At 39.7% G+C, this 17,072-nt stretch overlaps 1 protein-coding gene across 1 annotated transcript in view; it reads right to left on the bottom strand.

Annotated features, from left to right (window-relative positions):
• HYDIN (HYDIN axonemal central pair apparatus protein) overlaps window positions 1–17,072 on the bottom strand; it is a 317,377-nt gene that overhangs the window by 290,758 nt on the left and 9,547 nt on the right. Inside the window, 2 exon segments of the mRNA XM_052656756.1 lie at window positions 12,744–12,878; window positions 16,378–16,497. Coding sequence (XP_052512716.1) covers window positions 12,744–12,878; window positions 16,378–16,497 — 255 coding nt within the window.

Here is a 17,072-nt window from a genome sequence, read left to right as displayed (position 1 = left end):
GCAAGGAGAGGTTAGAGATACAGCAAGGAAGCGGTGGGAGGCCAGATGACACAGGAGCTTGTAAGCGACTTGGAGAACCTGAGGACGGCCAAAAACCTGAATGATGCTAAAAGCTGATCGTGATGCACCTGACTTGTGTTTTAGAAGAATGACTAGCTACTATGTAGGCAATGAACCATAAGGAAGCTAAGATGAAAAAAGGGTGGCCAGTTAGAAAGCCACTGCAGCAGTCCAAGCAAGAGATGACACTGACCTGGCTTAGTACAATAAATGCTTAACCTAGTGCTTGGTGAGTAGTAAATATTCAATGAATGTTAGCTGTCATTACAAAAATGTTGCATAAAACACAATGGTTTGCATAAGGCATGTAGAAAAAACTCAATTTGTGTACACTTGTTAGGATAATAATGGTAATCCTGGTAATTAATGATGATAATAATTAGAACAGGATAATTTTGGAAAACAACAAGGACTTCAAAGAAAATAAAATGGTGAAATGACAATACAGGAAGGGGCTGCTTTAGGTCAGAACAGCCAAGGCCTCCCTGAGGACGTGACCTCTGAATGGAGACCTGAATAGGAAAACATCCAGTCACGTAAGATCTAGAAATGCAGTGCTCCTGGTGAGGGGAGTTACAAACATACCAGTCCTAAGGTAGGAGCAAGTCATGAAAATTAGTGGGAACTATTCATAAAATGTATTTAAATTTCATGAATTGGACTCTTAGTTCTTCAATTGATTCTGGTTTCTGCACAGTAATAGCAGGCTCAAAAATTATGCCATTCAGATATAAGAAAGTACAAGTCACATGAAGCATACTTGATCCTAGAAAACTCCACAGAATTCAACAATGAAACAGTCTAGTCTGATTACATCAGAATCCTAACGAGATAAGTACTGTTTTCACTTTTTCTTAGGAGATCAAACCCAGCAAGCAAAGGTTTTGTTGGGAATTAGAAACTGGAAAGCTGCTGGCATATGTGGAAACTTAATATCAACCGAGGCTTTGACAGAGAGAACAGAAGATGCTGCTGAATCCTCGAAGAGAGGTGATCCACAAGTAATGTTTTCTTTATTTACATAATTCTCTGTCTTGTTCTATAAGGAACTGAAGATAGCTGAAAATAGTAGAGGAGGCTAGTTGAAATATTCACAGGGATATGTTCAAATCTTTTCAAATTTCCTAATGAAGAAGATTTGAAATTTTATCAGGATTATATACTTTTTCATAATCAATTCACATAAAAGAATATGAAGAAATTCTTCACACAACTCCTTAAAAATGTGTTCTAATCGCTAAAGTTCTATATTTAAGATGACTATATTAGATTATATAATATACAATTATATATTGCTCTGTTGGCTTAAAATTAATCCATGTGTTGTGACTTGGGAGGATTTGTCAGCCTGCAAGCTAAGCAACTGCTTTAGCTGATGTACTTCCTTCCACTGTACTTAAATTCAGAGCAACCAGGTCACCATTCAGAACCAAAATATTTATTCCACACTCTTTCTCCTCTACTATGAGAGACTTAGTCATGAATTACTTTACATCCTAAAAATGCTAAATGGTCTCCAGATGGAATTTCCAATCCAGTTTTTTGTCCATTAGCCTTCCTTCCAACATGCCTATCCTCCAAACTTAGGGGAAAAAAAAAAGCAGTGGAATACGAAAGTGGCAGATTTGACTCGGAGAAGTGGAAAGAATGAATCTTGATTTTATATTAGTTCCATGACAGAAGGCAAATGTGGCAATAATTCTGTCCTTTAATGTCTTAGGCAAAGAAAAATGATGTCTTCTACTGCAGCAAACAACTCCCCAGGCATTCAAGAGTGAGCTCAGCCCGTGGTTAAGCCCTCACAATCCTCTTTCTGCCTTTTCTCCACTCCTAAACTTGAGGTGGAATGGCTAACACAGTAAAACCAGGTATGATTAGGACTCAGCCCATCTAATACTCACTGTCCTTGAAAAACATTATAAATTTCCTATCTAGTTAAAACTACTTTATAGTATATTTTTAATCTGAAATTCACCTTTCTAAAGGGAAGAATCAGTTCTCAAGTCCCAATCAGTTTAAAAACAAGACTAATCAGGTCTCATGAGCCTTATTCTCTATCACTCTTGAGTCTTCATATGATTTAGCTGAGGTCCCAGCTTCCTAGGGGCACCTACACTTTTCCATCTATTAAAAGGGAATAACCTCTGACCTTTGGCTTGTGAAGTCACCCAAGGAATTTCAAATTTATTTTGATCACTTTTATCATTAGTATATAACAATAATGTGGTTACCTCATGATTCATGTACAAATCATCCATTTAAGGTAATTATATCCTCTTGAGCTTTTTTGCTAAGTTGCCTTAAATCTACCAGTCTTCCTGTATCTAAGTCCGTATACTCGGCCTTCACTCCTGTTTTTATCTAAGATCGACTTCTTGCCTCGAATACTAGATCAACCTTCTTACTCACCTCAGGATTTCCCCAAAGCAGCAGTTTTCCCTCTTCATTGAATATTCACAGCTTATAACAATGCTTAAATCGCTTAAACATCAGCTTACAACAATGCTTAAATAGCCTCACCTTAAATATTAAATAAACAACCCTCAATTTCAACACCCACCTCTAGCTACTGCCCCATTTTCCAATTACTCTTTATAGCAAAACTCCTCAACGGTGTTATTTATACTCAGTATCACCACCTCCTCATTTTCCATTCTTTCTTCTATCCACCACATCAGGCTTCTGTACCCAACATTCCACAGAAACTGTTCTCACCAAGGTCACTAATGACTTTGCCAAACCCAAAGGCTAAATCCACATCCTTGCTTTATTCTATTTTTAATAGCTTTGGGCATAGTGGATTACTTATTTTTTTCATAATAAATTGATTTTATAGAAGTACAGTTGACTTACAATATTTCAGGTACACAGCAAGGTGATTCAGTTATACATATATACATACATTATTTTTCAGGTTATTTTACATTATAGGTTATTAGGGATCAAGACCATCCCCAAGAAAAAGAAATGCAAAAAAGCAAAACAGCTGTCTGAGGAAGCCCTACAAATAGCTGTGAAAAGAAGAGAGGCAAAAAGCAAAGGAGAAAAGGAAAGATTTGCCCATTTGAATGCAGAGTTCCAAAGAACAGCAAGGAGAGATAAGAAAGCCTTCTTCAGCAATCAATGCAAAGAAATAGAGGAAAACAATAGAATACGAAAGACTAGAGATCTCTTCAAGAAAATTAGAGATACCAAGGGAACATTTCATGCAGATATGGACTCAATAAAGGACAGAAATGATATGGACGTAACAGAAGCAGAAGATATAAAGAAGAGGTGGCAAGAATACATGGAAGAACTGTACAAAAAAGATCTTCACGACCAAGATAATCACGATGGTGTGATCACTCACCTAGAGCCAGACATCCTGGAATGTGAAGTCAAGTGGGCCTTAGAAAGCATCACTACAAACAAAGCTAGTGGAGGTGATGGAATTCCAGTTGAGCTATTTCAAATCCTAAAAGATGATGCTGTGAAAGTGCTGCACTCAATATGCCAGCAAATATGGAAAACTCAGCAGTGGCCACAGGACTGCAAAAGGTCAGTTTTCATTCCAATCCCAAAGAAAGGCAATGCCAAAGAATGCTCAAACTACTGCACAATTGCACTCATCTCACATGCTAGTAAAGTAACACTCAAAATTCTCCAAGCCAGGCTTCAGCAATATGTGAATTGTGAACTTCCAGATGTTCAAGCTGGTTTTAGAAAAGGCAGAGGAACCAGAAATCAAATTGCCAACATCCACTGGATCATGGAAAAAGCAAGAGAGTTCCAGAAAAACATCTATTTCTGCTTTATTGACTATGCTAAAGCCTTTGACTGTGTGGATCACAATAAACTGGAAAATTTTGAAAGAGATGGGAATACCAGACCACCTGACCTGCCTCTTGAGAAATCTGTATGCATGTCAGGAAGCAACAGTTAGAACTGGACATGGAACAACAGACTGGTTCCAAAGAGGAAAAGGAGTACGTCAAGGCTGTATATTGTCACCCTGCTTATTTAACTTATATGCAGAGTACATCATGAGAAATGCTGGGCTGGATGAAGCACAAGCTGGAATCAAGATTGCTGGGAGAAATATCAATAACCTCAGATATGCAGGTGACATCACTCTTATGGCAGAAAGTGAAGAAGAACTAAAGAGCCTTTGATGAAAGTGAAAGAGGAGAGCGAAAATGTTGGCTTAAAGCTCAACATTCAGAAAACTAAGGTCATAGCATCCGGTCCCATCACTTCATGGCAGTTAGATGGGGAAACAGTGGAAATAGTGGCTGGCTTTATTTTGGGGGGCTTCAAAATCACTGCAGATGGTGATTGTAGCCATGAAATTAAAAGACACTTAGTGCTTGGAAGGAAAGTTATGACCAACCTAGAGAGCATTTTAAAAAGCAGAGAAATTACTTTGTCAACAAAGGTCCATCTAGTCAAGGCTATGGTTTTTCCAGTAGTCATGTATGGATGTGAGAGTTGGACTGTGAAGAAAGCTGAGTGCAGAAGAATTGATGCTTTTGAACTGTGGTGTTCAAACTGGAGAAGACTCTTGAGAGTCCCTTGGACTGCAAGGAGATCCAACCAGTCCATCCTAAAGGAAATCAGTCCTGGGTGTTCATTGGAAGGACTGATGTTGAAGCTGAAACTCCAATATTTTGGCCACCTGATGCAAAGAGCTGACTCATTTGAGGAAAGATTGAAGGCAGGAGGAGAAGGGGACAACAGAGGATGAGATGGTTAGTTGGCATCACCAACTCAATGGACATAAGTTTGGGTAAACTCCAGGAGTTGGTGATGGACAGGGAGGCCTGGCGTGCTGCAGTTCATGGGGTCACAAAGAGTCAGATACGACTGTGCTACTGAACTGAACTGATAGGTTATTACAAAATCTTGATTACAGTTCCCTGTGCTATAGAGTAAATCTTTGTTGCTTGTTGCATATCTATTGTTTTAATTAGAAATCTAGCATTCTAATCATAGTAAGTCAAACAAGTGGAGTCAAGATGTCATAAATATTTTAGTGCTTCTTTTTTAATATACTTTATCTATTGACTACACTAAGGCCTCTGGCTGTGTGGATCACAATAAACTGTAAAAAATTCTTAAAGACAGGGGAATAACAGACCACCTATCTCCTGAGAATCCTGTGTGCAGGTCAAGAAGCAACAGTTAGAACCTAACATGGAACAATGGACTGGTTCGAATTGGGAAAGGAGTACAAGAAGGCTGTATATTGTTACCCTGCTTATTTAACTTCTATGCAGAGGACGTTGTATGAAACGTCAGGCTGGATGAATCACAAGCTGAAATCAAGACTGCTGGGAGAGGTACCAATAACTTCAGATATGTAGATGATACCACGTTACTGGCAGAAAGTAAAGAGGAACTAAAGAGTCTCTTCATAAGGGTGAGGGAGGAGAGTGAAAAAGCTGGCTTGAAACTCAACATTCATAAAACTAAGATCATGGCATCTGGTCCCTTCACTTCAAGGCAAAAAGAAGGTGAAAAAGTGAAGCAGTGGTAAAGTTTATTTGGGGGGCTCCAAAATCACTGTGAATGGTGACTGCAGCCATGAAATTAAAAGATGCTGCTCCTTGGAAGGAAAGCTATGACAAACCTAGACAGCATATTAAAAAGCAGAGATATTACTTTGCTGACAAAGGTCTGTGTAGTCAAAACTATGATTTTTCTAGTATGTACAGATGTGAGAGCTGGACATTAAAGAAGGCTGAACACTGAAGAACTGATGCTTTTGAACTGTTGTGCTGGAGAAGGCTCTTGAGAGTCCCTTGGACAGTAAGGAGATCAAACCAGTCGATCCTAAAGGAAATCAACCCCAAAAATTCATTGGAAGGACTGTTGCTAAAACTGAAGCTCCAATATTTTGGCCACCTGATGTGAAGAGCTGACTCATTGGAAAAGACCCTCCTGCTGGGAAAGACTGAAGGCAAAAGGAGAAGGGGTGGAGGAAGAGATAGATAGCATCAGCAACTCGATGGACACGAATGTGAGCAAACTCTGGGATATAGTGGAGAAGAGAGGAGCCTGGTGGGCTTACAGTCCATTGAGTTGCAAAAGTTAGACACAACTCAGTGACTAAAAAACAACAATTCATCTGGACTATGAAGCACTGCAGTCTCTGGGTTTCCCTCCTACTTCACAACTACCTCTTCTTAGCATCATACTCTGCTGACCACCAAGGGTGATACTTACATTTATGACTTATGATTTCTAAATGTTTGCCTGTAGCCCCAACACTTCCCCTTTACTGAAGACCACTGTGTCCAACTGCTCCCTTGATATTTCTACTTGGATGTCTAAAGGGAAATTTAAACTTAACTTATAAAACTGAGTTCCTGGTTTCCTTCCTCACGCCTCCCACTGGGTCGGCTTCCATCAAGTACACGTGTTGGAAGTGCTGCTCATGTCACTGGCCAACACGTAGACACAGCAGCTACAAAGAAGGCTGGGGAAGTGCAACCTTTTATCTCTGGCAGGTATGAATCCGATCAAAATTTGTGATTCTCTTACCAATGAGGAAAGAGAAAAATAGATGCCAAGGGTACACAGCTAGCCATTACGCCTCACACCCTCTTCAGTCTATTCTCCACAGAGCAACCAGAGTGATCTTAAAATGTAAGTCTGATATGTAATTCCTAATCAAAACTCACCATGGTAGATAAAGGGGAAGAACCAAGCATTTATTCTACCTTTCCTGTATGAACTGTACCTCAGGAAGTTCACCATGTCATTACAAAAATAAAGCATAACAACAGACATTCTGTGCCTTGATGTGGTGCAATAGGACATACCACATCAGCCAAGAATTCTGGCCCCTCAAAAATCAAACATGAATCCAACCAAACCTCTAGATCTAACTACTGGTCTATAGGAAACAGGGGGGATGGAGGACCACTCTACGGAATCTGGTGAAGATGCACTTAGTACCTTGTTTGGATCCCAATTTAAGAAAATGAACTTAAAAGATAAACATATACATATATACAAATCTACATATACAATACACACATCTACATCTACAAAAAATAAACATATACATATACATCGTATACATACGTATATTACTCAACTGGGCAGATCTGAATACTGACCAGATATTTGATGATATTAAGGAGCGACTGTCAATTTTTTACATGTGATAAATATACTGTGATTTAACTTTTAAAGAGGACCTTATCACTTAGAGACAAACAATGAAGTATAATGAAATGATGTATGGGACTTGTTGCAAAATCCTCTGGGGCAGGGGACAGGATGATGAAGCAAGATGGTCATATGCTGACAGCTTGAAAATCTGGGTGATGACAATTCACTATTCCATTCTCTATACTTCTGCATATGGGGAAAGCTTCCATAATAAACAATAGCTTAAGTATTTTATGATGGCTTCCTATTCTACTCTGTATGACTTCTAAGATTCCTCATGGTCTCACCCTCTACAAACCTTGTCTCCTACCATTTTCTGAGAAGTTTCCTCTCCTCCAGTCACACTGCCCATCCACTTCCCTGACCTGCTGCCAGACATGCTTCTGTCAAAGGGCCTCCATGAGTGAGGCTCTGCTCCCAGACAACAATATCTGCCCAGTTCAGCTCTCTACCCAAAAGTTACCTCATTGAAGAAGTCTCTCCTCACCTTCCTACTGAAAGGAAACAGTCTCCATTCTCTACCACTTTCTGTTCTCTATCATGTCACTATCTGATATTAAATGATATGTCTGTTTATTCATTGTGGAATGAATAAGGCCCAGAAAGGCCAGGCTTCTGCTATTCTCCACTGGATCCTGGCTTATAGCACTGAGCCTGGTGTACAGTGAGTGAAATAATATTCATATTAATATCATTATTTGGATACTACACTATCAAGAGTTCTTAATAAAGAGAATACCTGAGAGCCTCATTAGCCATATTAAAAAATGACATTTATCAAATCCAGAAAGCCAGAAAATAGTGATGTGATTCACTACGAAAATATGGAACCAAGTGGGGAGAAACACTTTTAAAGAAGACTTCTTAGACATCTTTCTCCTGGTTGAAAAGACAGGGGAAAAGTCAACATCTAATATATTGACACATCTAATACTTTGCTGACAGAGGTCTGTCTAGTCAAAGCTATGGTTTTTCCAGTAGTCATGTATGGATATGAGAGTGGACCATAAAGAAAGCTGAGCATCGAAGAATTGATGCTTTTGAACGGTAGTGTTCAAGAAGATTCTTGAGAGTCCCTGGGACGGCAAAGAGATCAAACCAGTCCATCCTAGAGGAAATCAGTCCTGAATATTCATTGGAAGGACTGATGCTGAAGCTGAAATTCCAATACTTTGGCCACCTGATGCAAAGAATTGACTCACTGGAAAAGACCCTGATGCTGGGAAGATTGAAGGCAGGAGGAGAAGGGGACAACAGAGGATGATAGTTGGATGGCATCACCGACTTGATGGACATGAGTCTGGGAAAGTTCCAGGAGCTGATGATGGACAGAGAGGCCTGGCATGCTGCAGTCCATGGGGTCACAAAGAGTCAGACATGACTGAGCAACTGAACTGAACTGAATACATTGACGGCACAAAAAGATATTTGTGCCCTCTTTTCTTATGCCTTTGCTTTTATCATCTCTAGGCCATCCTCAAGTTGAAGAAACTACCTTTTATTTTCTTGAGATGAACTTACTTATCTCACTTTTCAAATATGTATCACAATTTCCTATATGTTAGGCCCTATGCTAAGCACCTGGATTACAGAGGAACCTAGACAGAACCAGGGAGGGCGAATTCCAGGCAGGAAGAAAACTGAATCCCTATCATTATTTTTGTCAACAATAATTGCTGAATGCGGCAAATCTTATATTTTAATATTTTATATTTATATTAAAATATATTTAATTTTTAAAATATCTATATTTTAATTCAAAATGCTAGCCCTATAGTATACTATGGCTGATTTGCATTGCTGTATGGCAGAAACCAACACAACATTGTGAAGTAATTATTCTCCAATTAAAAATGTTAAAACTTTTTCAAAAAATATGTACACCTGAATAACAAATTATTGTACTGTTTTTCTATTCTTCTTGGGTCATGTTCTTTAAATTTCATAGTAACAAACCAAGAAAACTATTTTGACAACAAGCTAGGCATTTTCTTAAAACACAACTGAGCAAAAAAAAAAAAACAGATAGATCACTTCATATTTTCTTTAAACCACTGCTGCCATTTTCATATGCCAATACTATTGCAAACTGATGCTGTCTTAAGTCCAAGGATGTACCCTGTTTTGCTTTACTACAAAAGCCTAGTATTTCTTATATTCTTTTTAATAGAAAAGATACAAATTTAAGAGGTCAAGAAAAATGCAAGGCTCCAGAATTTTACAGTGTTATAACATTGACTACTATATTTCTACTTTCCATGACATGTACACTAGGATTATTAGATAAATAACATATCCAATCTTTTTTTTTCAAGTCCATGTGAAAAAAGATAAGGAAAGCTGAAACGAATTTGCTGCACCTGTTATCTGGGTATTTGGCATCCTTAACAAGTTAAATCTCCAGGAAGCTAGATTAATAGATGACAGGGGAAAAAAATGTATACTGCATTATAATCTTCGACATGCTAATATACAAACGGGGCTGAAAATCCAATTGAAAGAGGACTGGCTTATTAAACTGTGGCATGCTGCAATTTACATATCTCACCCTCCAGATGTGAGGAGGGTAAATGAGAATGAAGTGTGTTCAGATCAGCAGGGGATAGGAAGAAAAACACATATGCACTTTGGCTATCAATTGGGCCAAGTGGAGAAAAAGCGACACAGTGAGAAGATTGACTTTTATTCTTCCTAAAATAAATCTGGTCTTGCTACCGCTCTGCTACATTATGGATCAGCACTGAAGACAGCAGGACTAACCCTAGCTGGTTGTTCTGTGTACACCCTGTTGGTTTTCCAACAGTAAGAGTGAATGTAGATGGCCAGACAGCTAGAAAAACTACTGCAATGGGGCCCTGCTGGTGGTGCAGGCTGGCAGGATCTTTGTGGAAAAATGGGGACCAAAACTAGCAGCAGGTGCTTCCCCAAATAGCCACCATTAGTCTTAGACAGTCAGTAAAAGGAGAAATCACCACATCCTCAGAAACACATATTATGTCAATTATTTCACAGCTTAGAGCCCAATCCAACACAAAATCCTAATGTACTGAAAAATGGTATCAATTTCTCATAGTCAGCCACTACTCTCAGCCTGTCTCCTCTCACACATGCATGTAACCCTTGATAACTTTCAAATACTTAGAAGAAATACTAAAGCAACATTTAATTGATTTGTTTTTAATTAGGGCTTTCCCAATAGACCACACGCAATGTTGGTGAAATGGAATGGTAAGAGGGAATAAAGAGCTAGGAGTAAGAAGGAGCAGCCACAAAATACAGCCATGGAGTAATCCTCGGTGGGAATGCTGGCATTTCATATTTATAAAGTGGGTACAAACTCACTTAAAATATGTTATTTGCTGTATAGATAAGTAGTTCTAAAAATCTCTCCCTTTGCTTTTAGGTTTTGATGAGGGGAAATTAAAAACATTTATAAATAAAACAGAAGAGTATAACAAACCCCATGTACTCATCACCCAGATTCAACAGAAACTAACGTTCTGTCCTTCGGGCTTCATCTGCCTCTATCCATTCGCCGTTCTATTGCTATGATTACATTTTTAAGTTTTTAAGGTAAAAGTTAGATATTTAGAAAGCATAAATACTGAGTGTACAACTTTGACAAATGAATTCATCCATGGAAACCACACACCTATGATGACACAGTACATTCCACCTCTTCAGAAAGTTCTGTGTATCCCTTTCTCAGTCAGACTGCCTGCAGGTAGAATAATACTTATTCAACAGAAGACATTTTTTTTTCCCCCTCTGGCACAGAAAAAAAATTAAGGAAAGCCAACCCCTCGAATGCAGCAAGCTTTACATTTCAAGCAGCATAAAGGCTTACTATAGCCAGTTTTTATAATAAAATGACAGTGTAGGAATTTGACCCCCCAAACTAAATCCAACCATTCTCTTCACAGATAATATTCAGATATAGAACCTGGAGAAAAAAAAATCAGGACTTAATAATGTACAGCAAAAAGCACTACTTCTGGAGCTATTTATCTTTTTGGTTATTTCAGTAACACCCCAAACAAAATGAAAAGTTCATAAAAACAATCCAAGAAACAAACAGTAATACTACAAAGTGGAAAATTAATAACAGCAGTATTATATAATGAAATTTCTAACCACTCACTACAGTGATCCATGCTTGGCAGGTCACATTAAATCCTCTATCCCTGCTCTCTAGAAAAGTACAAACAATAGCAACAGCAGCAGGAACACCACTAATGACATTTACAGCAGCTAAAAAGTATTAGTGATAGAGAAGAAAGGATTCAAAGCTAGCTCACTCTCTCCATTATGTTCTTCTGATTCCATCTGCAATGGCACAGCACAGATAAGCATACACACTGTTAACATTACATATAAACTGACATTTTGTTATGCCTATTTTAGCCTTGGTGTGGGTTTTTTGTTTTTTGGTTTTTTTTGTCCTTGTTCCTTCAGTCATACTGGCAAAATCCTTTTTTTTTTTTTTTTTTGTTCCTCATATTTTATTTTATTTTTTTTAATTTTATTTTTACTTTATTTTACTTTACAATACCGTATTGGTTTTGCCATACATTGACATGAATCCACCACGGGTGTATATGAGCTCCCAATCCTTTTCTCTTCCACACAAGTCCCCACTTTGCCCCTTACAGAGGAAAACTCAACCTGCAATCTTGCACTATTGGAGAAGGGGTGAGGAGAAGCCACCCTCCCTCAGTCCCTCAAGCTAGTTCTTCCTTCCAGAAGTAACTGGAATTTACACAACTGAGGAGAGAGGAGAGAGAGCCTGAAAATGAGCCTGACGGCTGTGGTGGTGCTGGGCGGAAATGGCTTCTTTTTGAACTCAGGCTCTGTGCAGACAGGGGTAAGAAGACAAGGCAGGCCTCTGCTTTCGGCTCTAGCTTCCCGACTTGCGCTTGGGCGGAGCTACTGGTGAGGTGAGCCCTTCCCCGAGGACTGGTTACCCACCGTCACTAGGGAGCAAAGGAGGCCTTCTCTGGGCCTCAGGTCCTGGTCACATTCTTTGCCATTACTGAGACTGATACTGTGATCAGCATTTGAATCTTAGGTCTCTCTCCTAAACTAGTTACAAGGTGGGGAGGAAGGATGTAACTAACTAGGATCCCAAACTCCCCAGAAGCCGTGATCTCTACCTTTGTCTCAGCTCACGACGCCTGGACCACATCTTTCCCTTTTTGGCGCCTCTCCAGCTGCACTGTCCAACATGAATATGCTGAGGTGGGTGCCAGGGAAGCATCCAGAAGGCTACCCTTCTTTACAGTCTGGCTACCTGCAGCTCATATAAGCCCTCATCGCTGTTTGACAGTTCTTTCCTATTCCCAGTGGTGCACCATGCCCTCCTCTCCTCCGCCCTGACCATTCCTCTCACCACCACCACCAGCAGTACCATCAATGACGCCATCGACAGCACCACTGCCACCGCCACCACCTCCGCGAACGTTCAGAATTGCCAACTGCCAGCGACAAGCATCCAACCACCGTCTTGCCAGCGCTGCTGTTACCTTGTTTTCCTCGGGAGTAAAGAGGATTCGGAACACGGATGGCACTCCTGGAGCGACTTTGTGGCTGATATCTTTGGGGCTGATTACTTTAAAGTAAGGTGAACTTTCCTCAACAACTTTCACCATCCTTGGAATCTGCAAGAAAAACCCAATAACGGGCACTGTTATTGAAAATTTTTATTTTATTATTTAAATGTGACTATTTTTTGAAAACTAACTGCTTAATCATCTAAAACCCCACCTACACTGGGGAGCTGCACTGGACTTTACATCTGAGAGCTGCTCCGGGAGAAGAAATCACACCGCACTCCTGCTGTGGCTCAGCCACTGCACACAGGGCACCACTTGACCCTCACAATAACCTCTGAGCTTCACTACAATTCATTCTTCAGATGAGGAAACAGACACTTGCCCTAAGAGTTACAGCTTCACCAAGCGATGGTGTTCAGAGTCAAATCCTGCCCTACCTCTACCTTCCTTCCCTACAGGATTGCCCACCCAACACTACTGTGAAGCAAGAACATAGAGGGCAGTAGAATATCCGCAAGGCCAGTCTCGGAGCAGGTTCAAACAGTTCCATCCTTTTATTTATTTTATTTTTTTGCAAATCACAGAATGAGAAAAGACATCTTTAATATATATACCAACATATATACCCATCAAAGGACTTGTATCCAGAATATATACAGAACTCCTACAAGTCAGTAGCAATAGGTTACAGAAAAATCTGTCAAATCAAATACAAAAAAATCCTTTTCAAGAGTATGTTGAGCTGCACTGTCAATATTAAAAGGTGCTAAAATTTGTTTCTTGACTATGCAGGCAGTTTGCAAGATCTTATTTCCCTGCTGCTGCTGCTAAGTCACTTCAGTCGTGTCTGACTCTGTGCGACCCCAGAGACGGCAGCCCACCAGGCTCCCCCATCCCTGGGATTCTCCAGGCAAGAACACTGGAGTGGGTTGCCATTTCCTTCTCCAGTTCCATCCTTTTAAAGTCTTATTTTTCTGCCCTGCTTGCCTCACCCGGAGTACATACACCTATCTTGGACAGCCCCCAGCAATAAAGGAAACGTAACTGTGAGAAGAGGGGTGGTCAGAGGTAGAGGTTCTAGGGACACAGGAACCCGAGAGGATTGTTTTTTAAAGAAAAAAAAAAAAAAAAGATTTAAAGGCAGCAGAAGAAAGTTAACTGTAGCTAAGTCCGTCCTAGGAGTCTCAGGTAGAAAATGAGGAAACAAGAACCCCACAGCCTCTCAAAGCTGGAGCCCAGATGTGGAAAGGAAGAAGAAATGCAGAGAGAATTCAGACAGATCTTAAGACTAGAGACTGGGGAGGTAAGAAAGAAATGTGTGCGTATCTGATAGGAATAGAACTGGCTTTGCTGTTAGGAGAAAAGTTCAATGGCATTCGTGATGTGTTAAATGATGTCATATAAGCTTGTTGGGAATACTTTTAGTAAGATCATAACTGTGGATTAAAAACTAGAAAGGAAAACAACAGCAACACTAGTAATAATACTAACACTGCTTTAATGCTTACTAATGACAGGCACTGAGCTGAATACTTTACATCCATTATCTCTTTTAATATTCCAAACAATCTATTGAAATGGGTGCAATTATTATCCCCATAGCTTGGAGAAGTGAAGTGACTTGCCCAAAGTCTACAGCTAGGAGAGCACCCACCTGGAATCTGATCCCAGATTAATCTGACTCTGGAGTCTGGGTGCTTATAATTGTACCCCAAGTGAATTGCATTGTGGCTCGTAGAGTGTTCATGGCTTACTTTCAACTTGTGTGTTCAAGAGAGAGAGAAGAACAACAACCAGGCTCTGTCTTTGGCATTCCAAGCCAGTGAGGAAGCCAAAGGTGAGTGACACAGAGAGCATTTTTCAGTGTCCTAAATTTATCTCAGTGGTTCCTTCATAAAACAGGAAGGAGAGAAGCAGGCTTACATCAGCCACCTCGTACAAGGGTCCTGGGATTAACTTACCAAGAACAAGCCTGCCTGGCCTAGAGAACCTGTTTGCTTGTTGGCAGCTGAACTTCCTCGGATAAGAACCTTCTTTTCATGGGGTCCAATACTCCAATAGCATCTGACCAAGAGGTGTGGGTTTTATCCACAAGAACTGAGTGTGCTTTGGTAGACAAGGCTAACACATGCCTCTTATTCTTGACATGCTCACTACACCCACTGACAATCTTTTCTTGTTGATGGCCAGGGAGGAGTGCCTTTTGTTCTAGGTCCTCTTTGACTTTAATAGCCTAAAAAAACTTGAACAAGAGTCAAAAAGCAGTGGAGAAAGGGAAAAAGAGAACTGAAAGTGAGAAACTAAACTGGTTGGCAGCCCTGTGTAACTGATCTCTTCTTGAGATATATGAACAGAAGTATAAACATCACGGGTTCTTCTTCTTCCCTCTGCCTACCCTTTAGCTTCCATCCCATGAGCTTCTCTTGCTAACTCTCCTGCAGTGAAGAACTAAATGTTCCATCTTTCAAAGTCTGACTTTGCTGTCACTAAATAACCTCATTGATCTCTGAAAGGCATCACTGATTCCTTTAATCAGTTACTGTAGCAAATATAACTGCAAGTCTTCCCATTTGCCTTGAATTCTTACATAGTCTTCACTTAATTTCCCACTTTTATTATACCAAAATTTTTGTCTCAATGTTCTAAGTCTCCTATAAGTATTTCTACTTGTCCTTAACACCTGTTATTTAGCATCTCCCTAACGCCTTCCTCCCTATCTGATTACTTTTCATGCTTAACTGTGCTTCATGCTGACATTCTGTATTATTCTTTCTTTCATCATTGTTATATGTCAAGAAAATCTTTGGTCATCTAATACTCTTTCTTGAAATAAAGCCTAATTTATCTCTGAAAGGAAAAGGCATCATGATGGAGAAGAAATCCTCAGTTGCAACCACAAAGAAGGAACAGACAGTGGGAGAAGCCATCCAAATCTATATGTAGACAAATTCTGAAGGCTCTCTGAGGTAGAAGGGGGGAGATGAAAAAGAGAAAACAGGAACTTCCTTTTTTGAAGTTTTCTCTAATATAATTTGCATAATCTAAACGCATTGGCTCAACAACTGCAATTCATATGAGTAGACTTGATACCTTCTCTGAAAGGCATCACTGATTCCTTTAATGAGCTACTGTAGTGAATATAACTGCAAGTCTTCCCATTTGCCTTTAATTCTTACAGAGACTTCACTTAATTCCCCTCCTTTATTACAGCTAGAATTTGTGGCTATAATAGTGGGAAATAGTGGCTCTACTGTGGAGTATGTAAACATGAATAGTAATGGCACTGTCTTAAATGAAAACCTCTCCCAAATGGTCACTGGTGAGAATTTCATGACACTCGTCCAGCTAATCTTTTATTCAACAGAATACTTAGTGCACATGGGAGCTTACCATGGCGGGTACTGCCCTGGGACTGAGCATTCAGCAACAAACCAACCAGTATAGTCCTGACTTCATCAAGCTCATAATCAAAGGGCATGTCTTCATCTATTTTCCTAGGTCTATCAAATTAAAGAGCTTATCTAAGATCTTATGGGATCCCATTCTATCTAATCCCTTCTTATATATCCATAAAAGGTACAGCCATCCCAGCAAACATACTCACTGTGTCATTGTTCCTCAAAACCAGTGGGACCTCATAGACTTCACAGGGTGTGTAGTTCTGAAATATGATTTCTGATGGAAAAGGCTGGAATAATGCCTGATCCAGGTCAATTCCTGGAAACTACAGTTGAAAAAATAAATTAATCGTATAGTCACAAAGTGGCAGAAATGACTGGAAAAGATAAGAAATTACTACACATACTTATAAATATTAACACTAAGAACCAAGGAAATACTTTAAAAGGAGTAACAGAATGACAAATACTGCATATTAATGCACATATGTGGGATTTAGAAAGATGGTACCGATGATCCCACACGCAGAGCGGCAAAGGAGACACAGATGTAAAGAACAGACTTTTGGATTCAGTAGGAGAAAGCGAGGGTGGGATGATCTGAGAGAACAGCACTCAAACATATACATTATCATATGTAAAACAGATGACCAGTACAAGTTCGATGCATGAAGCAGGGCACCCAAAGCTGGTGCTCTGGGACAACCCAGAAAGATAGAGTGGGGAGGGAGGTGGGAGGGGGGTTCAGGATGAGGGGGACACATGTATACCTGTGGCTGATTCATGTTGATGTATGACAAAAAACCATCACAATATTGTAAAGTAATTATCCTCCAATTAAAATTGATTAATTTTAAAAAATTCAAAATAACCCATAAATTAGAATTGATAAGTGACTTAT

Source organism: Budorcas taxicolor, chromosome 18, assembly GCF_023091745.1.
Source record: "Budorcas taxicolor isolate Tak-1 chromosome 18, Takin1.1, whole genome shotgun sequence".
In the NCBI taxonomy this organism is placed as follows: Eukaryota; Metazoa; Chordata; class Mammalia; order Artiodactyla; family Bovidae; genus Budorcas; species Budorcas taxicolor.
This window is presented reverse-complemented; position numbering and strand designations above follow the sequence as displayed.